Source organism: Physeter macrocephalus, chromosome 14 (genome assembly GCF_002837175.3).
Source record: "Physeter macrocephalus isolate SW-GA chromosome 14, ASM283717v5, whole genome shotgun sequence".
Classification (NCBI taxonomy): Eukaryota; Metazoa; Chordata; class Mammalia; order Artiodactyla; family Physeteridae; genus Physeter; species Physeter macrocephalus.
Genome location: NC_041227.1, coordinates 22,086,505 through 22,109,923, shown reverse-complemented (window position 1 = coordinate 22,109,923; position 23,419 = coordinate 22,086,505). Strand labels below are relative to the sequence as shown.

The 23,419-nt window shown below is 49.6% G+C and overlaps 2 protein-coding genes across 4 annotated transcripts; one reads left to right on the top strand and one right to left on the bottom strand.

Moving 5' to 3' along the window:
* Positions 1-747: 747 nt before the first annotated feature.
* C14H20orf173 (chromosome 14 C20orf173 homolog) lies at positions 748-10,069 on the bottom strand. The gene is given in 5 exon segments (XM_024128614.3): positions 748-1,254; positions 1,335-1,510; positions 1,741-2,331; positions 2,333-2,412; positions 9,964-10,069. Coding segments are annotated over 5 exon segments (1,149 nt in total). The 3' UTR covers positions 748-1,058.
* Positions 10,010-23,073, top strand: ERGIC3 (ERGIC and golgi 3). 3 transcript variants are annotated; one of them, XM_028499343.2, is made up of 14 exons: positions 10,018-10,155; positions 10,307-10,377; positions 10,498-10,585; positions 10,806-10,925; positions 14,723-14,816; positions 15,660-15,825; positions 15,951-16,008; positions 19,944-19,958; positions 20,600-20,631; positions 21,420-21,516; positions 21,593-21,657; positions 22,371-22,507; positions 22,586-22,641; positions 22,846-23,073. In XM_028499343.2, exons 1-14 carry the CDS (start codon positions 10,068-10,070, stop codon positions 22,923-22,925), a joined length of 1,167 nt encoding a protein of 388 aa, XP_028355144.1. In that variant the 5' UTR covers positions 10,018-10,067; the 3' UTR covers positions 22,926-23,073. The 3 variants fall into 3 exon arrangements, with proteins under 3 accessions (XP_007101786.1, XP_028355144.1, XP_028355145.1); XM_007101724.2 differs by lacking the exon at positions 19,944-19,958 and having other exon boundaries at positions 10,010-10,155; XM_028499344.2 differs by lacking the exon at positions 10,307-10,377.
* Positions 23,074-23,419: the final 346 nt, after the last annotated feature.

Sequence of the window (23,419 nt, the reverse complement as noted above, 5' to 3'; positions counted from 1 at the left end):
TAGGCTGAGGACCATCTCAGTTGTAAATAACAACCTTCCCCTCACACTGCAGCTTAAGAATGACCTGTTGCTCTTCTTTAAAACTGTGCAGGTTGCTCTTGAACCAATATTCTTCATCCCAGTAATGGGACCACCTCCTGAGCCGGTCTGTCCCCAAACCAAACAAGGATACCTGGAAGATGGGGTAAGACAGGAGAGGGTTGTGGGGCAGCAGGCTGGATCCTGCCCTGCTTCCATGCCCCCCGACCATTCCTTCAGCAAACACTCACTTAACATCAAGGGTGACAGGCCGCCTCCCGGAGCTGGGAGGAGAACGGAGCTCACCTTCCCCAGGGGAGACAGACTCTGAACACACAGAGGGACCCCAGAGCCCAGAAAAGACAGCACCAGCTAGCTGATTCTCATCATATTGGAGGAAGAGGGCATTCCTCGGGGAGACAGGGGGAAGGCATTCCAGGCAGAGGGAACAGCGTCTGAAAAGGCACGAGGCAGATGGTGTGTTTGGGGAACGCTGAGAAGCCCATGGTGTGAGCCTGGGAGAGAGATGGGGGAGGGGTCAGACCATGCCAGGTCTTGGAAGCCAGACAGGAGCTTTTAAACTCTATGCTGAAGGCATAGCAGGGAAAAGTTTTAAGTGAGGAAAGGACATGAATCTTTAACTGGGTCACAGGTGTGCAAGGCACAGAACAGAGCCACGAGCCCCTGGGATGGATACTGACCCTTTTATCCAGCCTGTTGTCCTGGGTGTACCTGAGGAAGGTGGGGCTGATCACCAGGACCTGGGGAAGAAGGGGGAGAGGGCCGACCTGGGGCCCTTCCCACAGCAGCCTGAAGCTACGTCTTCCTGCCTCTCGTCCCCTTACCTGGTCTTTTCTATCTTCCATTCTACTAGGGAACTGGACCATCTTCCGAAATCTAAGGAAGAAGTAGGAGGTGGGGGAGTTTCAGCAGCCCCTGAGACCTGCGAAGGTCCTGCAGGTGCTCCCAATAAGCCAGCAGAGGGTCTCCCTGGAGCCCCCTCTGTCATCCCCTGCAGTGACCTCTCCTTACCCCCCATACTAAGAATGTCTGGGTTCCCAGACCATCACCTCTTCACTCAGAGCATCTGAAGTCCATGCCAGAACAAAGAGCTTCAGGAAGAGCAGCACCAACTGGCTCCAAGAACCCTGGTCCCTATCATTCCTGCGGGAGATGGAGGGTCCTGTGGTTTGGTTCCCCAGCATCTCGAAGCCCTGAACAGGGACCTGGTTCATCCTGGGAAGGAGAGCAGAAACTGACAAAACTCTGGGGGCAGGCCTGGACGTCCAGTCCCCTGCCCCGTCCTCAGTGCCCACCTGGAGACCGCGGTGTGATTGGCACTCTTGACGAGGCTGGCGGCCCACAGGATCTTCGAGTTCCCCACCGATGCACAAGTTCCACAGAAGAGATCAAAATGGCTCACCGAGGGCCTGGGAATCACCTTGAACAGCTTCTCCCACACTCTGCCCAGCTCGCTTGCTGAGTTCATGCCCTGAAAAGAGCAGGAGGGAGGAGACTGGGGGTTGAGATCCAGGTATTGGCCCCCGGTGGAAGGAAAGCAGAGCTGGGTGGGTGAGACCTCCATCCGGAGGTCAGGGGTTGAGGCCGTGAGGATAGGAGGCACACGAAGCCAGGGCCGAGGGCAGGAGTTTGGGCCAGGAAGTGGGAGGTGGGCTGGGCCTGGGAAGGACGGGATGGGCTGGCCCAGTGTTGACCACTGACCCACCACGAGAGCACAGCGTCAGGGCTGGTGGGCTCTGCTGCTCCCATGATGTAGCCCATCGTCTTCTCGTAACCTACATCAAACCAGTTCCCTCCAGCCGCGTGGTGGCAGACAGAGTCGTTGAGTGTCCCGGATGGGCAGCCACATTTCCTGAATTTGAACGGAGGGCAGCTGCAACGCCATGGTACCACCTTCATCCGTTTTTCCTGGGGTGCCGATTCCGGCTTCAGATCCAGGCAGGCGGCCATCAGCCACAAGATGAGCATCAAGAAGATGCACAGGACAAAAATCTGCCAGCAGTGCTTCATGTCTGGCCCAGGCAAAGGCTCCAGTGGCAGGCAGCTGACTGGCTCCTCTACCTGGGAGTGGGAGGGGTGAGGAACTGAGGCCACAGATAGCCCCCCAACCCTCTGTCTTGTTGGCTTCCACGGCTCCCCAGCCCTCCACACCACACCTCCTCCCAACCCCTCATCTCCCACTTCCCTATCCATTTGCCCACCTCCAAAGGGGACTCTGGCTGGGCCTGGGATGGAAGGTGTGAGAGCAGAGAGATAACATATGGTGTGTGCCCTATCCTCCCTGCAGGAGGAAGGCTGAGCTCTCAGTGGGGTCCTCAGTGCCACTGGGTATATCATGGCTCTCATCACAAAGTACACATTGTGACCTCCCTCCTTTAGGCACAAAGCCACCACCCTAGCCTGTCTGTTACACACAAGCTGCCTGCACTGAGTGCAAGATCCACGCGGGTAGAGACTGACCTTGACTGTCTTCGTTTTTTTTCCTTTTTTTTTTTTTGCGGTACGCAGGCCTCTCACTGTTGTGGCCTCTCCCGTTGCGGAGCACAGGCTCCGGACGCGCAGGCCCAGCGGCCACGGCTCACGGGCCCAGCCACTCCGCGGCATGTGGGATCTTCCCGGACCGGGGCACGAACCCGTGTCCCCTGCATCGGCAGGCGGACTCCCAACCACTGCGCCACCAGGGAAGCCCTTAATTTATTTTTTATTGAATATAGCTAAATTACAATGTTGTGTTAATTACTGCTGTACAGCAAAGTGATACATATATATATTCTTTTTCATATTCTTTTCCATTGTGGTTTATCACAGGATATTGAATATAGTTCCCTGTGCTATACAGTTGGACCTTGTTGTTTATCCATTCTATATATACCAGTTTGCATCTGCTAATCCCAAACTCCCAATCCAACCCTCTCCCATCCCCCTTCCCCTTGGCAACCACCAGTCTATTCTCTATGTCCCTGATTCGGTTTCTGTTTCATAGATAGGTTCACTTGTGTCATATTTCAGATTCCACATATAAGTGATATCATATGGTATTTGTCTTTCTCTTTCTGACTTACTTCACTTAGTGTGAATCTCTAGTTGTGTATTTTCAAATTCTTAATGGTATCATTTGAAGTGCAGAAACTTAAATCTTGGTGGAGTCCAATTTATTATGTGGATCATGCCTTTGTATCATATGATTTGCCTAACCCAGGATCATGAAGGGTTAGGGGTTACCTAGGTTCAACATAGTTTAGTGGTCGAGCCAATGATTGGTTGTAGGTTACGCGTAATTAAACAACTTGAGCTTATAAAACTTCTGCCCTTTACCAGTGGATCTCCATGTGGTTTGGAGAACACATTGACAATTCAGGCAGTTTACAAATTCACCCCCCTTTTGCTTTCTGCATGTTCGGGGTCTCACTTTCAGCCAGGGATGACTAGATATCTAGGACCCTCTCCAGTCTCTTCTGAGCATGTGTATAGGCTTGTGCAAGCTGGCAGCCTTCCAGACCACCAGGGATGCATGAAAGCTTATTAAGACCCACTATGGCTATCTTGTTCCCAGATCTCTCTGTTAAATTTCTGGCTGGCTTACTGGTCTGTTGCTTGTTCCAACCAGTATCATGACCTCAGGATAGCTGCACGGTTGGCTTTCCTTGATTGCTTGCCACTAGATTGCTATTATTTTCAACAACATCCACAGGCAAGGGTTTTCCAAGCTCTGCTCCAAATCAAATCGGCCCCTTCCAAGGGCAAATCTCCTAGTGCTCACAAACGTCGCCACTCTGGTAGGACTGTCACCACAGCTGGAGTGGGGAAGATGGGAACAGTCACTGCCTAAAATGCCATGAAATCTCATTGTTCTTACTGAGGTTTGATAGGTTCTGTCAGATAAATGCTTCTCAATTTGATGTATGCCTTTGGTCAATTTCCAGAGTCCTAAGGTGATTGTTATGACAATTTTGTGTGGTACACGGGCCTCTCACTGTTGTAGTCTCTCCCGTTGCGGAGCACAGGCTCCGGACGTACAGGCTCAGTGGCCATGGCTCACGGACCTAGCCGTTCCGCGGCATGTGGGATCTTCCTGGACCGGGGCACGAACCCGCGTCCCCTGCATCGGCAGGCGGACTCTCAACCACTGCGCCACCAGGGAAGCCCTCATCATTGTTTTTTTAAAGAGAGGATTTGCTGGGCTTCTCAGTCATTCTGGAAGCCCCATCCCTTAACCAATATGCTCTCAAACCATTGTTAATTTTTCTCTTCTATTATTATAAAATATTTCAAGGACACTGTAGTGAACAATGTAATTAACAGCACTAGAGTTATGAATATAATGACATTATATTCATTATATAATGAATATAATGACATTCATGTAGCCACTATGCATTTTTTTCACATCTTAACAATTCCTCTGTTTTTGGTGTTGTGGTGTCTAGGTGTGAATATGTGCTTATTTGTTCCGTTTGAATAGATTCAGCCTTGTTGAATATGAAAACTCATGCCTTTCATCAATTCTGGCTAATTCTCAGTCATATCTTTCCAATATTGCCTCTCCCTCATTCTCACTACTTTCTCCTACTAGAACTCCTATTAGTCATACGTTGGATTTCTTCATTCTGAAACTTTTATACCTATGATCTTATTTTTCTATACTACATGCTGGGTAATTTTTCCAACTCTTTCAGTGCCATATTTCTCTCTTTAATTTTGTCTAATTGGTGGCTCAACTCACTGATTTTTGAACTTAAATTACTATATTTTTCATTTCTAGAAATTATGTTACATTTAAATTTATTTTAAATTTATTTTCAAGTATTCCTTCGTCTTTACATTTTTATTGTTTCTTAAATATCTTTAATCACTCTAAACTTACTGCTTTATAGTTTTTATCTGAAAGTTCTATGATCTCAAGTTGATAAGCATCTAATCATGCTGATGATGTTGTCTGTGAATCTTGATCATGTTGGATTGTGTCCTCATATGTTTGTAACATTAGATCAGGTGCTCATTTTTAGCAGGGTTTTATCCTTGAGAATGCTATGTGGCTTAAATTGTGTGTGTTCCCTCAGAGCAGTTTCATGTTTGCATCTGCCAGGTACCCTCAATTTTATGCTAATTTCTCCACTTTGGAGCTTTCAGACTAAGCAGATAATATAAATCCAAACCTCAAATGTGAGGACAGGCCTGTGATTATGATGTCGCAGCAATGTTTAATTTTTCTGTGCTCTTGTGTTCTTATCCAGGACACAGGTTGAGACAATCTCAAGCATTCTCTTTTTCTCCCTATACAAGTGGATAATTTTTTTTCCAGACTAACCTTTTCCTATGGGTCTAGCTCTGTCAAGACTCCATCTTTTTACTGAGGCCTCATTTGGCTGTCATCTCCTCTCTATGTAGGCATCAATATCCAATACCTAAAGAAGACCCCCACCCCTAGCTATTGGGTTGGCCAAAAACTTTTTGGCCAACCCAATATTTTGACAATGATTATAAGGCAAGTACAATATGGTCATGGGGCAGTTCAGGCCACATTGATTAAAAAATACTTTGTGAAACCATTTTTTTCCCCATCTATTTGACTCCAAAAAAAAGTCACTTCCTTCCAAAAGCTTTCCTAAAACTAATGTAGCATCTTACCAAATTACAGCTCCTAACACATACTACTCTCCGAGGAACAAGATTATTTACATGAAAGGGCTTTGTAAACTGTAAACATCTATGTTAATATAAGTATTATGTGCTAAAAATAAAAAAGAAAGAGAAAGGAAGGAAGGAAGGAAGAAAGAAAGAAAGAAAGGAAGGAAGGAAGGAAGGAAGAAGAAAGAAAGAAAAGAGAGAGAGAGGGAGGGAGGAAGGAAGGAAGAGGAGGGGAGGGGAGGGAAGCCAAGCCTGTAGATTACTGACACACTAGCTCCATTAGCCACCCCTCCCTGTCCCGTCCCCAGAGCCACAAAGCCAGCTCATAAATTTACTGCTTTTTTTCAAAACCTTCACTTTTTTTTTTTGCGTTACGCGGGCCTCTCACTGTTGTGGCCTCTCCCATTGGGGAGCACAGGCTCCGGACGCGCAAGGAAGGAAGGAAGGAAGAAAGAAAGGAAGGAAGGAAGGAAGGAAGAAGAAAGAAAGAAAAGAGAGAGAGAGGGAGGGAGGAAGGAAGGAAGAGGAGGGGAGGGGAGGGAAGCCAAGCCTGTAGATTACTGACACACTAGCTCCATTAGCCACCCCTCCCTGTCCCGTCCCCAGAGCCACAAAGCCAGCTCATAAATTTACTGCTTTTTTTCAAAACCTTCACTTTTTTTTTTTGCGTTACGCGGGCCTCTCACTGTTGTGGCCTCTCCCATTGGGGAGCACAGGCTCCGGACGCGCAGGCTCAGCGGCCACGGCTCACGGGCCCAGCCGCTCCGCAGCATGTGGGATCCTCCCAGACCGGGGCACAAACCCGTGTCCCCTACATCGGCAGGAGGACTCCCAACCCCTGCGCCACCGGGGAAGCTCCCCAAAACCTTCACTTTTAACCCCTGGGAATTTCTCTTCCTTTGTCACCACTCAGCTATACATTCAAAGGGATACTTGTTATTCAGCATTTCAGGATGTTTTACAGCAGGAAGGCTCCCAGGATTAAGTCTGTATATTACTGGAACTAGAACCATTATAATTAATTTTCTCACTGATCATTGTTTTATGATATATGTAATGACTTAAATGACGTTCTACAAACATTGAGAGAAGGTTCTTCCTTGAATGGATTGTATTATAGTGTGAATAAAAGGTATTTGCCTGAGACTCTTCTTAATCCAGTGCTTCTCAAACTTGAGCATGATTATCTGGAAGCCTTAATTAAAAACAGAATGCTGAGCCTCATCCCCAGAGTTTCTGATTCAGTTTTTGGCATTTCTCACAAGTTCCCAGGTGATGCTGCTGGTCCAGGGACTGCACTTTGAGAACCACTGCCTTAGCTTAACATATCCAGGGCTTCCCTGGTGGCGCAGTGGTTAAGAATCCACCTGCCAATGCAGGGGACACGGCTTCGAGCCCTGGTCCAGGAAGATCCCACATGCCGCGGAGCAACTAAGCCCATGCGCCACAACTACCGAGCCTGTGCTCTAGAGCCCGTGCACCACAACTACTGAAGCCCACCCGCCTAGAGCCTGTGCTCTGCAACAAGAGAAGCCACCGCAATGAGAAGCCCACGCATTGCAACGAAGAGTAGCTCCCGCTCGCCCCAACTAGAGAAAAGCCCTCATGCAGCAATGAAGACCCAAGGCAGCCAAAAATAAATAAATAAATTTAAAAAAAGAAACATATCCAGCCAGCAAAGTATTTTACAGAGAAAAACTGGTTCCTTTCATAGAAGGAATTATATTTCTGCTTTCTAAAGAGGGGCTTATAATGTTTTCCTTCCACAGCCTGCAATACTTTCCTAACTGGTATCTCTGTTCTATCCATCCCTCATCCATTCCTCACCCAGCAACTGGCAAGATCTTAATTTCCTACTTGAATCCTTAATGGCATCCCACTGCATCAGAATAAAATCCAAAATCCTCACTCATCTCACACATTTGCCAGCCATTCTGGCTTTTTCCTGTTCCCAGAACTTTCCAAGTTCCACCTTGCCCCAGGACCAGTTTCTCTTCCTGGAACACACTACTCCCTCCTGTTCGTACCCTCAGCACTTCACCTCCTTGGTTCCTTCCCTTTCTTCCAGTCTTATTTTAAATATCATTCATTTGGGGGCTCCTTCCCTGACCCCTGTATTATTGAAGTCCCTAAGAAGCTCTCCTAATTAGGCCCTGAGACCCCCTAACACAGCTGTGTCATGATTTTTCCTTCTCAGGGGAAGCAGTGGGGTTTCTACACTGCAACTATTGTTTTCAACCCAGATACACTGAGATCTCTATTTCTCCCAAGAGAAGGAGAACATGTAACACCTACAAATATACCTATTTCTTTAATGATTCAGGAAAAGTTCATTTATCCGTGTCCCAAACAAGGTGAGAGAAGGCTGTGACTGGTCAGAATGAACTAATGAAAGGGCCTGAAACCTTCCCCTTCTCTGGTCAGGCTTCTAGGCTACAGCTACAGGTGACCAGTGGCCCCCCTCTTCCTGCAGCCCTGTGTGCAGAGTGAGGCACTCCTGTGCAGCCCCCCGCTGCTCCCAAGGCCAAAGGATCCCACCTTGAGGGAGAGGGCTGAAGCATTAGGGGGAAGCCTGACATTGTGAGGAGCAAAGTTTCCAACTGGTCAGTACCTTGGTCTCCTGTGACTTCTGTGTCATGGCCAACTAAAAAGGCTCCATAAAGGGAAGGACTACCTAATTCTACAATTCCTAAAGCAGAAAGTCTCCCACTGTTGTTGTCCCTACTACATTTCTCTGCTTTTTCCTTCACAGTACAAGGCACATTCTCCTTTAGGTAGTTTATTAATTAATTACTTTATTATTTTTTTCAAAATATTTTTATTGTGGTAAAATACACATAAAATTTACCAGTTTAACCATTTTTAAGTGTACAGTTCAGTGGTATATATTTTTGTTTGTTTGTTTTGTTTTGTTTACCTCTCCCTACCCCCACTGAAAGCTCCTCAAGAGTAGGTATAAACCATATCTGTTTCATTCACCATGGTATTCCATAACACAGGGGAGACCTGGGAAATAGGAAGAGCTTGATAAATATGTGTTGAAGGAGTGAGTCACTTAGCATGGCGCCCCACTGAGGAAGGAGGGCTTGGAAGTTAAACATGAAAAGGCACAGAATCGACATAGACCTACGGCAGAGAGGAGAGGACAATTTCTGTCAACATTCTCCCTGGGCATCCAACTGAGAATAGATTTCTCCTGTACTTGGTGGTGGTAGCTAATGCGTGGAAGACCCATGCTCTGGAGTCAGAGAAACCAGGCCTTGAACCCCACCTTGGCCCCATTAACTACCCCTGCAACCTTGGGCAAAGTCAATCCAGCTCTTGGCTTCCTCATCTATAAAATGGGATTTGAAATAGCACCGACTTCCCAGGGTTGTTCTGATGTAGAATGGACGACAGCAGTTGGCATGTTGTCAGTTTTCAGTTAATATGTATTAGTCCTTTCCTTCTCCCCTTCCTAGCAAACTGCAGCCTGCGGGCAGAAGCAGGGACTCAGCTTCTCCTGAGTCGGATTGCCAGAATGCACCCAGCTTGTGTCCCTTCTCCTTTTCCTGGAAGCCTTCCCTGACCCAACGTGTCAGTCATTTTCTTCTGTGCACTCTGTCCACAGTCCCCTGTACCACCTCTTATCAAAGTTCTGGTCTAATGCCACTGAAATGATTTGAACCGCGCACCTCCACTAGCCGTGCTCAGGCTGTTTCGGTAAAATCAACCCCAGAGGCCCTGGCTCCCAGAGTACTTTGAGGTCCAGAAGAAATGGGTTGGAATCAGGCCCTGCCATTAATTCCTGTGATCTAGGGCAAGTTACTTAGCTTCTCCACGCCACAGTTTCTCCTTCAGAAAACGGATATAAAAGTCACACCTACTTTACAGAGGTGATTCACAAGCTGTAACTGCAGGGAATCACCTGGGAGCCATTCCTAGAGTTTCTGATTCATCAGGTTTGTGTTGGGGCACGATAACTTGCATTTCTAACCAATTCCAGGTGATAATGGGGCTGCCGCTTGGGGAGACTGAAAACCACTGTTCTAGGAGCTTCCAAGTTGTTCCAGGAGTCTCATGTGAAACTCGAGGCGCAGTTCCTGGCGCAAGGCAAGCGAATGCTGCTATTACTGGGTCTACCCGGCGGAGTCCTCCTCCGGAGACCCAGTTCCGCAAAAGATCTACCCCCCACCCCGCCTTCCCCCGCTCCCTTTCCGCTGGAGCCCTCCTTAGCCGCTGGACAAAAGTGCCAACAGCACGGGTGGGCGGGGCGGCCTGAGTGAGAACGCGGGCGAAGGGTGGGGCCAAGCGTACGCATTGCTGCGCCTGCGTGCAGAGAGGGGGCGTGGCTCAAGCTCGGCCGGAAGCGGGAGGCTGCAGGGGCGGGTCGGTTGGCGTCCTCTTTCCGGCTGGTCCCCATGGAGGCTCTGGGGAAGCTGAAGCAGTTCGATGCCTACCCCAAGACTCTGGAGGACTTCCGGGTCAAGACCTGCGGGGGCGCCACGGGTAGGCCGTGGCGGGGTCGGGGTGGCGGGGTCGGGGTGGCGGGGAGTGGGGTGTCCTAGAGGTTGGCTGGGGCGCCTGGAACCTGCCCGGCCTGCCAGGGGCTGAGGGAGAGGAACAGAGGCCATCCTGACCCTCGCTCCCTGCCCTGCAGTGACCATTGTCAGTGGCCTTCTCATGCTGCTACTGTTCCTGTCCGAGCTGCAGTATTACCTCACCACTGAGGTAAGGGGCGGGGCCTAGTACGTGGGCGGGGCTTGGCGTTCTAGAGGTAAGGCGCTTTAGGGATGGGAATGGGGAAAAAGAGACTTGGGGCCAAATCTTACAGAGGTCGTCCTGCCCCAGGTGCATCCTGAACTCTACGTGGACAAGTCACGGGGAGATAAACTGAAGATCAACATCAATGTGCTTTTTCCACACATGCCGTGTGCCTGTGAGTACCTCACCATGGGTGGGAGTTGCAAGTCCCAGGGTTCTCAGATCGGCTTCCAGGTTCACACCTCCAGCCTTAGGTTCTGGACATGACTCCAGGACAACCTCCTTCCCCTAATCCACTGCTGCCCCAAGACAAGCCCAGCATCCCATTACCCTCCAAAACCCAGATTCCCTTGTCCTTAGGTTCCCAGTACTTTACCCTGATTTCCTGCTTCCAGATCTGAGCATCGATGCCATGGATGTGGCTGGGGAGCAGCAGCTGGATGTGGAACACAACCTGTTCAAAAAACGGCTAGATAAGGATGGCTTTCCCGTGAGCTCAGAGGCGGAACGTCATGGTAACTGGGGGGGAGAGTCCAGCTCTCAAATCCCAGAGCTGGACAAGCCCAAGCACTACCTTCTGGCAAGTGGGCTGTGACCGGCCCAGTGACAAATGAAACATCTAGGACCCAGAGAAGTCAAGTGGCTTGTCTAGGGTCCCCCAGCTATTAAGAATCAGAGTGGGCTGAAATCCAGTTTTCTAGCCTCTAAATATTGAGAAGAGTACTCTTCAGGGCTGTCATTCTTAGAGGTCCCCAATCCCTGCCTGTTGTGGTCTGAGTAACAGAAGTTTGAGGATGGGTCCTATGTGCTGTTGCCTTGGCAGAACTCCTCTAGGTGGACCCACGCTTCTCTGGGTGTTGCTTCCCTGTCCCATAGACTGACTTCAGCCCTGAATGCTCTTCCCTCTTGGAATGAAGGGTGGCTTAAGGTTGAGTTTGTTCTTGAGTTAGATTGCCTGCGTTTGGATGTAGCTTCGTCTCTTGCCATCTGTGACCTCAGCTATTAAGTGGTGATAAACAGTTGTACCCACCACGTGGAACTGTAGGATCAAATGAAGTAATATGTGTACAATGCTTAGTACAGAGTGTCTGTTCACTTTTAGCTTCCTTTCTTCTCTCTAGGTGTCCTCCCAATGCCTCCATTAAGTCAGTTTCCCTCCATAACAAAACCTTCCTGAAAGCTATGATTTTTCACACCTTAGGGATTTCTCTGTTGGTGAGCTTTATCATTTATTTGTTCAACAAATATATGTTGAACACCAGTAAAACCATTAGAATTGGCTGTAGGATTGGACGTGGGGTCAAGGTTGATTCCAAGGCTTTGGTCTGAGGAAATGAATGACTTGATGACCAGAAAGGAGGAAGAAGATTTGTGTGTGTAGGTGGGAGAGGTAGGGGAATATATATTCACTACTGTGTAACAAGTAACCCCAAAAGTTAGTGACTTAACACAACAAACATTTTTTTTCAGTTTCTATGGGTCAGGAATTCAGGAGTGACTTGGTTGGGTTGTTCTGACCATTGCAGTTGGCAACACGGAGGTCACTGGAGACTGAAAGGAATAGTTTTGATACTGTTGGGGACGAAAATCTAACCAAAGAGCAGAAAAGCAAGTGGAGACATCAAGTATAGATGACCCTTCGAGACAGAGCGGAGAAGTGGGGTGGAGGCTAGAAGAGAGTGCGTGCGGGTTGGTAGGTTTGGTGTTGAGATTAAGTGAGGTTCTATTGCTTCTCTTTTTTTAAGTGGAAATTGAAAGCAAAGTCATTAGCTAAGAGTGGAGAAAGGGGAAGGGATTTTGGAAGCCCAAGGAAAGGGGAAAAGATAGAAATTAGTCATCGTGGGGAATGGGATAGTGAACTGATTGTTGAAAGGAAGTAGGATTGCCAGGCAGTCTTAAGGGAGGCACAGGCAAGAAGGCACAGGGAGTTGAACTGAACTCGGATTTGAGTTTTGCTAGACTTGTACGACAGAGGGAGAGAGGAACAAATGACTTGTGATTATGTGCAAGAGAATAATTGCAGCAGTGGACCAGAGAATTTATTTTCCAGCCTTGTAGAGATATAATTGAAATATACCATCGTGTAAGTTTAAGGTATACGACATGATGATTTAACATACATATTTGTTGTCAGATGATTACCACAATAGGGTTTGCTAACACATCCATTACCTCACAGTTACCTTTTTTGTGTATGTGGTGAGAACATTTAAGATGTACTCTCAGCAACTTTCAAGTATACAGTACAATATTGTTAACTATAGTCACCATGCTGCACATTAGATCCCTAGAACTTATTCATCTTATAAGTGAAAGTCTGTACCCTTTGACCAACATTTCCCCATTTCCCCTACCCCCCGGCCCCTGGCAGCCACCTGTCTACTCTCTATTTCTATGAATTTGTTTTTTTAAGATTCTGCATATAAAATGAGATCATACAGTATTTGTCTTTCTCTGTCTGACTTATTTCCCTTAATATAATGGCCACAAGGTTTATCCATGTTGTTGCAAATGGTAGGATTTCCTTCATTTTAATGGCTGAATAATATTCCAATATATGTATATGATACATATAAAATATTCTAATATATGACATATATAATATTCATTTTATATATATATATATACACACCATATATATATACACACCATATACACACCCACACACACACCACATTTTCCTTATCCATTCATCTGCTGAGGGACACTTAGGTTGTTTTCATGTCTTGGTTCTTGTGAATAATGCTGCAATAAACATAGGACTACAGATATCTCTTCAAGATACTGATTTCTTTTTTTTTTTTTGTATATATACCCAGAAATGGGAGTGCTGGAACAAATGGTAGTTCTATTTTTAATTTTTTGAGGAACTTGCATATTGTTTTCCATAATGGCTGTACCAATTTACACTCCAATGAACAGTGCACAAGGGTTCCCTTTTCTCCACTTTCTCATCAATACTTACTTCATTTTTGTTTTTGTTTTTTCTAATAATAGATATTCTAACAGGTGTGAGGTGATATCTTGTGGTTTTCATTTGCATTTCTCTGATGATTAGTGTTGTTAAGCACCTTTTCATGTTCCTGTTGACCACCTGTATGTCTTCTTTTGAAAAATGTCTATTCAAGTCCTTTGCCCATTTTAATAAATTGATTTTTTTGCTATTGAGTTATATGAGTTCCTTACATGTTTTAGATATTAACCCCTTATCAGATATATCATTTGCAAATATTTCTCCCATTCCATAGGTTGTCTTTTCATTTTGTTAATTGTTTCTTTGCTGTGCAGAAGCTATTTATTTTGATGTAGTTGCACTTATTTTTACTTTTGTTGCCTGTGCTTTTGGTGTCGTATCCAAAAAACCATTGCCAAGACCAATATCAAGGAGTTCTTTCCCTATGTTTTCTTCTAGGAGTTTTATGGTATCAAGCCTTACATTTAATTCTTTAATCCATTTTGAGTTAATTTTTGTGAGTGGTGTAAAGTAGGGGTATAATTTCAATCTTTTGCATGTGAACATCCAGTTTTCCCGGCACCATTTATTGAAGATACTGTTCATTCCTCATTCGGACCATAGAATTTAAACACGGAGGGAAGTGAGGATGTGAAGTGGTGATAGTGTCAGTGGTGTCAAAGAATTGGTAGATTCTGGGTACCAGAGAGAGTGATGTGGGAAGATGAGGATAAGATTGAAGATTGGGATACTTGAAATTGAATTTTGGAAAGTTTGTAGTAACTGGTAATAACTGAGTATGGAAATGCGTGGCTGAGGTTGGATGACAAAAATAGAACAATTATTGGAGGACAGGAGGTCAGGGTATTGAATATTGAAATCGCCAGTTATATTGAAGTAGTTAAAGGCAGGGAGCCAGGTGCAGAGACAGCAGTCTGAGGACAAGCACCATGGTTAAGGGCTTACACTTTGGATTTAGAGCTGAAATCTGCCACTTACTGTGTTGCATTGGGCAAAATCACTTTTCATCTCTGAGCCTCAGCACCTTCTCAAGTACTATGGGGATAATAACCTCCACCTTCACAGTCATTGTGGGGTTGAAAAGAGACAATATATGTAAAGTACAGCAACCTGTACTCAGCTAATATTAGTATTCACTGTTATTGTTTTATTACTATTACCTTTATTAAAAGAAATAATATATGTGTAGAAATGCTTAGTGCCTGACACATAGTATACATGATGTAACTATTAGCTGTTATAATGTTTATTAACCCAAAGGGCCCATGCAAGGGTTAAGGGTATAGATTTCACTGTGCCTGCCCCCAGCTGATGCCCCTGCCTCTGCCCTCCCCTTAGAGCTCGGGAAAGTTGAGATGAAGGTGTTTGACCCTGATTCCCTGGATCCTAATCGCTGTGAGAGCTGCTATGGTGCCGAGACGGAAGACATCAAGTGAGCCAGGGTCAGGGGTCGAGGTGGGGGGTGGGGAGCAGGGCCCCCATCAGGTGCTTTTTGTCAGTCATCCTCAGCCTTTGTTGGACTCTGTGGGTTAGACCAAGAATTTAGACGGGATGGGACAGGCTGCATGCTTTGGTCCCTGATCCTGGTGCAGGCGACTGAGGCTCTGTGGCCAGGCCCTACCTGGGGGCTGCAGAGCTGGGGATGAGGTTGAAGTGGTCCTTGCTCTGGTTCAGAGGTAGTCTCTGGAGTCCAGCTGCCTGGGTTCTACCCATGGGTCCTTGGGCCAAGCTACATAACCCTCTCTTGTGAAGGGGGACCATAATGGCACCTTTCTCATAAGAGTCACATAAGGAATATGTATGTAAAGCAGTGAGATGGAGGGCCCAGCCCAGGTTATTAATTAAGCCTCCCATATATGGTAACTGCTGGTTTGTTTCTCGGGCCCTGACCCGTGAGAGGCTGATTCACCAGGTCTAGGGCAGGGCCTGGGAGTATGTATTTCAAAAAAAATTTTTTAGGTAAAATATATATTACATAAAATTTACCATTTTAACCATTTTCCTATGTACAATCCAGTGGTATTAACTACATTCATAGCATTGTGCAGCCATCACCACAATCTGGTCTAAAACTTCTCATCGCCCCAAAGAAAATGGGAATATGTATTTTTAACAGTCCTGCTGCCGCTGAGGAAACATACTTTGAGAACACTGGATGGTCAAGGATGAGGCTGGCAGAGGCTTCATTAGTGGGCAGAACTGCTTTATTTCCCAAGGTGCCGGCGCTGTTTCTGTGCCTCTTTGACATTCTCCCCCTGCACCTCCTCTCCTACAGGTGCTGTAACTCCTGTGAGGATGTGCGGGAGGCATATCGCCGTCGAGGCTGGGCCTTCAAGAACCCAGACACTATTGAGCAGTGCCGGCGAGAGGGCTTCAGCCAGAAGATGCAGGAGCAGAAGAATGAAGGCTGCCAGGTGTACGGCTTCTTGGAAGTCAACAAGGTACAGGAGGAGCCGAGACGGGACAGGGCCGGCTGGGCTGTGGGTTGGCCCCACTCCACTGTGAATCGAGGGGACAAAGGGAAGGCAGGAAATGGCTGGAGAATGAGAGGGCGTCTCCCCTACAGGTGGCGGGAAACTTCCACTTTGCCCCCGGGAAGAGCTTCCAGCAGTCCCACGTGCACGGTAAGTGACCCGACATCAGCTGGGAGCTTTAGCCCCTGGACACCTGGCGAGTTTGAGTGCCCATTCGACTGCCTGCTGCTCTTTTGTCTTTGGCCCAGAGCAGACCCTCAACCCAGGGCAGCAGTTTGGTAAACAGTTAAGAGCACAGGCTGAGGAGCCAGACTGCCTGGCTTCAGATTTCAGTTTTAGACCTTACAGCCTGTCTGAAACTTTGAGAAATTTCCTTAACTTTTTGAGCTTCAGTTTCCTCTTTTTTAAAGTGGGAATGATAGTACTCATCTCCTATGCTGTTTGGGCAGGTTAAAGATGATAGCACAGAGCCTGGCTTGTGGTAGGTACTTATTTAAATGGTAGCCCCCAGTATCAGATGACCTGTGTGTGAGGCTTTGGGGGAAGCAGAGCTGATTTGGAACCCAGGTTCTGCCTCTCCCACGCTGTGTCGCATTTAGGACGTATTGAGCCCTACTCAATTTCTTCTTCTATAAAATGGGCCTGAAATAGTGCCTACCTTACAGGGTTGTTCACAAGGATGAATAAATGAGATTTATTCTCATTCATTTATTCATTCGTACATTCACTAGATATTTAGTAATCACCTGTTGTGTGTCATGTGCTAGTCTAGGTGCTAAGGATACAGCAGTGATCAAAACAAAGTCCCTGGGACTTCCTGGTGGCACAGTGGTTAAGAATCCACCTGCCAATGCAGGCGACACGGGTTCGATCCCTGGTCCGGGAAGATCCCACATGCCGCGGAGCAACTAAGCCCACGCGCCACAAATACTGAGCCTGCGCTCTAGAGCCCGTGAGCCACAACTACTGAAGCCCGTGCGCCTAGAGCCTGTGCTGCGCAACAGGAGAAGCCACCGCAATGAGAAGCCCATGCACCGCAGTGAAGAGTAGGCCCCGCTCACCACAACTAGAGAAAGCCCACACGCAGCAACGAAGACCCAACGCAGCCAAAAAAAATTTTTTTTAATGAAAAAAAAACAAAGTCCCTGCCCTCAGAACATTCTAGTAAAGAAACAGACAATAAACAAGTATGTAAAATATATGGAATATCAGATGCTATTAAGTAACTCAAACCCAAAAAAGGCAGGATAAGGATGATGAGGCCGAGAGGTTGGGTGAGACGGTGTGTGAGTACCATTCCATATCGGGTGGTCAGGGGAAGACTGATGGATGACATATGAGTGAAGACCTGAAGAAACTGAAGGGACCGGCCATGTGGATGACGGGGGCGAAGTGTTTCAAGCAGAGAGAATAGCAAATGCAAATCCCTAAGGCAGGAATGTGCTGGGTGAACTCAGGGCACAGTGAGGAAGTGAGGGTGGCCGGAGCACAGTTAGCCGAGCTGCGTGGTTAGCAGTAAGGTGCGGGAGGTAACGGGGCCCAGGAGGGCACTGCAGGGACTCGGGCTGCTGCTTTGCGTGAGATGGAAGGCTGTCGTGGGGCTCTGAAGAAGAGGCGCGTGATCTGACTTAACTTGGAAAAGACAGGCAACCGTCTGCTCTGTGGAGAAGACGGGGGCCCGGGTGGGGGGTGTGGCAGAGAAGGACAGAGGCAGAGAGGCCGATCAGGAGGCCGTTACGGCGATCCGTTCAGGTACCAGGTGATGGGGGCAGGGCCAGAGTGGTGGTAGATGTGGTGAGAAGTGACTGTGGGTATTTTGAAGGTGGAGCTGCTGATGGATGCGAAGGTGAGGGAAAGAGGAGTCAAGATGACTCCGAAGTTTTCTACTTGAGTAGCGAGAAGGATGAAGTTACCATTTAGTGATGGGGGATGACTCAGAGGAACAAGTTTAGATGGTTGGAATGGGGGGCATAAAGCCACTTTCAACATGTTCAGACCAATGGGATGTGGGTGTCCTTTTAGACGCCTCAGATGTCAAGTAAGAAGTTGGCCATTCAAGTCTGGAGTTTAGGGGAGAGGTCTGGCCTAGAGATACAAATGTTGGAGTCATCAGTGTATTAAAACCATGGGACTGAATGAATCACCTTCTGGGTGGAGGTGAAGGTAGATGGAGAACAGGAGAGCTCAGGAGCCTAAGCACCGGGCCCCAGCATTAGAAGACAGGGCATCAGGAGAAAGCATCAGAGGAGACTGCTAAGAAACACCGAGGAGATGAGAGTGTGAACCAGGCATCCTGAAAGCTAATGGATGAAAGTGTTTCCAAAACCGTATCAGATGCTTCTGGACATCAAGTACAATGACCATTGGGTGTATAACGTGGCAGTGGTCATTGTGACCTTAACAGAGCAGTTTGGGTGGCGTGCCAGGGAGCACCACTGAGTGGTTCAGGAGGGAATGGGAGAGGAGCTGGAGCCAGTGAGCAGAGGCAGCTCTTGTGGGGTTTGTTCTAAAGGGAAGGGAGAGAGCGGGCTGTGGCTGGAGGGAAATGTGGAGTCAAGGGGGGTTTTGTAAGATGTGTGATGTAGCAGTGTGTTAATATGCTGTCAGAAGTTACCTACTGAAGAGAGCAGAAGCGATGCTCCGGAGATGAGAGAGACATTTACTGGAGTGAAGTCCTTGAGAAGGAAAAGGAAGACAGAATGTAGTGCCTTAGAGGTGTAGAAAGCCCCAACTTGGCAACAGGAGGAAGGGCAGATCTACACAGGTATGGGTAGGTTGGCAGCTGAGTGATGTGGAAATCACCAGGAATTGTGACAGGACCATCATACGTATGGGAGAGCGTGACAGTGGCTAAAGCTCTTGAGAACCGGCATGGGAGGACTGACCGGCAGTTCTGTGTGGCTCTCCAGCAAACAGATGGGGATGGGAGGTGGTATAGTGTTCCAGGAGCTGCAGACCTGGAGACTTTTAGGGAAGATCAAGGGACAGTGATCTGGAAGGAGCATTAAGGAGCAAGGAGGACCTCTCTTAAGGCCAAGGAGGAGGACGGGTGTGGGAGAGAAATAGTCACTGCTTGGGGTCTGCAAGGGAAATAGTGCCCTCAGAGGAGAGCTGGGCTGCCGCCAGAGCACAAGGTGGAGGGAAGGTTTGGAGGTTGAGGATGTCGAGGTTTTGCTGATGAGTAACAGGGCACGTGGAAGGGTCTGGGAGGGATGGGAGTCTGGATTATACCAAGGGGATGTACAGAGCTGCATGGTGACGAGTCCAGGGGATGAGAGATGACCTGGCAGTCCTGAGCTGCCCGGTGACGAAGGACGGCAGGAGTGACAGGCCTGATGGAGATGGCCCTGCTGGTCTTTAAGGCAGTCGGGGATGAGGCTGAGTGTTGGAAAGGAGCAGGCAGGTGGATCTGGAGGGGGCTGGGGAAGGGTGGTCTTACTGGGATTAGGAAGACGATCAGCGTGGAGCTGTGGGCGCAGGGCCTGCAGGCACTCAGTAAGAGGTGGTGCGTCTCTGCTTCTCTGTCTGGGCTGTTGTCATAGTCAGGGAGCCCAGGGCAAAAGGCACTGCATATCCTAGAAGGATGTTCGAAACACAGAACTACAGTTGCCCGAGGCCAGAGGCTGAATTGAAGGCCTGGGAGCTAGTTTCTGACATTATGTTGATTGGGAGAGAAAAGGGGAAGATTGTAAAGTTTACCAAGTACTTTCCCATCCTAGATCCTGCCTGGTCCTCAGGACAGCCCTGTGCAGAGGGGAACACCAAGGCTCAGAGAGGACAAGTGATTTGCCCAAGGTCACACAGCTAGGAAAGTGACTGGGCTCTAAGTCTTTTGTTCTTCCTAGGCCACCATACTTCTGCCCCCAAGCCCCCTTGCCCTCTTCTCTGGCCAGGGAAGGGCTCCTCTGGGGAGGGGACCAGGAGGAGGCTTGTTAGCTGAGTCCAGACCCTGCTGCTGAGGCAGGAATATCCAGTCTTCCCTTCTATCACATATCTTGGTCCGTAATTCTCGTAGTTCTTGTTGTGAAGCTCTGAATCTTTTTTCTCTTTCCCCCTTCTCTCTTCTTCCCTCCCCCATGCTGCAGTACATGCTGTGGAGAGTAAGTGGCCCTGCCCTCCCAGGGAGGCCAAGCCCCCATTTCTGGGGCAGCCTGCCCTCCCAGGGTGGGCGGAGGTGTGGATGGGCGGGATGGCTGCCGACTGACTATAAAAAGCAGTGGGATGTATCTTTTAGGTGGGGTTCCTTGTAGCAGGGAGGGATCAGGGTTAGAGGGCAGGAAGAGCTTGTTCTGGAACAGAGGGTGCAGGTTGCCTGTGGGATTTCCTTTGGTGGGTTGAGGGTGAGGGCAGAGGAGGCAGGGAAAGAGCTTTGACCACATTCTCAGGTCCCACCTCACTCTAGGGTTCAGTGATTGGCCATCAGCTCTCGTTAAACCTGAGTCAGTGGGTTTTCTTTCCTGAGATGCAGGCAGGGCCTTGGTGGGAGCAAAGGCCTGGAGTGATGCCCGTGAAGGGCTCCCTGTGTTTGTGAGGGAGGAAGTGGGGCCTGCGGAGGGCATGGACTCTCACGCAGGCCTGCGGCAGGCCCTCTGGCTGCCCTCAAGCAGGGCCAGGCTGGTGAGTGAATGAGGGGTGGAGGTCGAGCCAGGCGGGTCACAGTCCAGAGGGAGGAGTGAGGAGGCCCAAGCGAGGGTGTGGGGAGCCTGCTCCACCTGCTGACATCTTCTCCCTTCTCTCCTAGTCCATGACCTGCAGAGCTTCGGCCTCGACAATGTACGTACCAGGTAGAAACCATGGAGGGCGGGTGGAGGTGGAAGCATGCTGCTGCCTTCATTCTCTGTAGAGACATCCTGGGGTGGGGAGCAGATATAGAAAAATAAACCATGTTCTGACAGGGGGTGCGGTCCGAGGGTACTGGCGGTGACTTTTGAACTGAGATCCGCGTGGGCTGGAGACGGGATGGGCTTGGACAAGAGCATCCGGGAAGAGGGAGCCTCCTGAGGTCAGGAGGGTTGGGGCACTTCTAAGGAACAACAGGGCCATGTGGTTGGATGAGGATGAGGCTGGAGGGTTGGCAGGCCGGCTAGGGCGTCTGGACTTTCTCCCAAGCAGTTGGGAGGCTGTTGGCTTACCTTAAGCAGGGTTATGACATAATCAGATTCGCACTTTTTTAAAAGATCCCTCTAGTGGCTAAGTTTGATCTAGATGGGAGCAGGACGGGAGCCGGAGCTGGGAGATCTGGGGCGCCTCCAGGCAAAGCCAGCACCTGCCACACAGGGCCCATGTCCAGTCTGTGCTTGGCTAATGGGTGGGTGCAGCCAGAACCTCAAACTCTGGAGCCCCAGGAGCCCCCAGACCCTGAGGAAGGAGTTCCTAGGTGGGGTGGGGGTGCCTGTCTCAAGCAGGTTCTCCTAGGCAGGGCCCAGCCCTTGGTCCATCTCCACACACCCACTCCCCAGACCCAGGTGCCCCTGTCTGCTCCTGTCTGAAGAGCCTTGGAGAGGGAGGGGCCCGTCGGGGCCTCGAGTGCTCCGAGACCCAGGAGCTGGTGTTGCTTGCAGATCAACATGACCCACTACATCCAGCACCTGTCATTCGGGGAGGACTACCCGGGCATTGTGAACCCCCTGGACCACACCAACGTCACTGCACCCCAAGGTACCAGCCCGGGAGGTAGCCCCCAGCTACCCAAGGCCTGCCTGCACCCACGCCCAGTGCCCTCTTTTCCCTGCAGCCTCCATGATGTTCCAGTACTTTGTGAAGGTGGTGCCCACGGTGTACATGAAGGTAGATGGGGAGGTAAGTCTGAGGGAGCTCAGACATCCGGGCACCCTCTTGGTGCCAGGCACTTGAGTTCCTTCAAGCTGGGAAGTGAAGTCCTGCTCTTATCCCCATATGATGGGTGACAAGCTGAGGCTCAGAGAGGGTAGGTGATTTGCCCTCACAGCCAGAGCTCAGGCCCCAGGCTGTCAGATTTCAAAGCACTTTTCCTACTTGCCCAAAGTGCCTCCATCCACTCCTCCCGTGTCCACTCTCTGTCTGCCTCACTGTCCCCCGTTATCTGCCCTGAGCCGGGAGCTAGCAAGGTCAACCCTCCCGTGCCCCTTCCTCCCGCGTCTGCTGTGGCCTGTGGAGCAGCATCTCCGCAGACTGGTAGAATGCATGGGACTGAGCAGAGAGGAAGTCAGGCCCAGCCTCGCCAGGAGCTTGTGGTACAGCCTTGGAGAGTTGCTTCTCACCCCTGGACCCCCATTGAGAGGGTCCACCAAACGTAGCTGGGATTGAGAAACTGTAAAGAGCTGGTGACTGGAGGGGAAGCTGGGATGGTCAGGCTGGGAGAGGGCTTCTAGGTGGTCCCAGGCCTTGCAGTGTTTGTTTCCAACATGGGGCCTTGTTTTCTCCTCTACACAGTCAAGGCACTGCAACATCAGGGGTGGGAGCAGGGGTGGGGTGGCAGGGTTGGGAGCCAGGTCATAGACCCGGCCCTGGCCCAGGCTCCCCTCCCGTCCCAGGTGCTGAGGACAAATCAGTTCTCTGTGACCAGACATGAGAAGGTCGCCAATGGGCTGATGGGCGATCAGGGGCTTCCTGGAGTCTTCGTGCTGTACGAGCTCTCGCCCATGATGGTGAAGCTGACGGAGAAGCACAGGTGAGGGCGGGGAAAGGGAGGGGCCTGGGCCGGCAGGGAGCGGGGTGCCTTGCTGACCCTCCCCCGCCCCTCTGCCAGGTCCTTCACACACTTCCTGACAGGCGTGTGCGCTATCATCGGCGGCATGTTCACAGGTTAGAAGCTCGAGGGTGTCTGTCTGGGGCTCAGGGCGTGGTGGGGAGTGTAAAGCTTGACTCCCCCCACTAGGTTTTGGTTGAGGGAGGAGGGGCACTTCAGGGGCCAAGGGGGGATGCTGGCCTGGCCAGTCAGGTGACGAGGCCCGGAGGTCAAGCCAAGAGCCCGCCTGGGCCAGTGCCAGCCCTCGTCTCTCTCCCCAGTGGCCGGACTCATCGACTCTCTCATCTACCATTCAGCTCGAGCCATCCAGAAGAAAATTGATCTAGGGAAGACAACATAGTTGTCCGTCCCTTCCCCCCCAACAAGTCCCTGTTTTTCTTTGGCCTTGTGGTCATTTTCCCAGCCTCTTACCCCACCCACCCCGCACACCCCCTCTGCAAAGAGTCAGTTGCAGCCCCAGGTTGGTAAATCTATCGATTGTGATAGTACTCGCTGGTCTCTGTGTGGTTCTTGGGTCTGGCTGGAGCGTGGGAGCAACCCTCATCACAGCCACTTATCGAAGGCAGTCAGGACTGACTGATCAGAACCAGGTGCCTCTGGGAGCCCCACGTGGAGTCCCCTGCTTAATAGGACTTGATTCAAACCAGACTGATGTTCACTCCACAGCCCCATCATCAGTCCCTCCCACCGTGGCCTTCAGGCCTTTGGGGTTCAGCCCCAGGGCTTAGATGGACCTGTCCAGGATGAGCTTCTTGGAGTCATCCTGGCCCCCAGCCTTGTGAGTTTCCGACCCCACTGGTAATAGGCCCTGGCTGCAGGCTGGGGATTGCCACC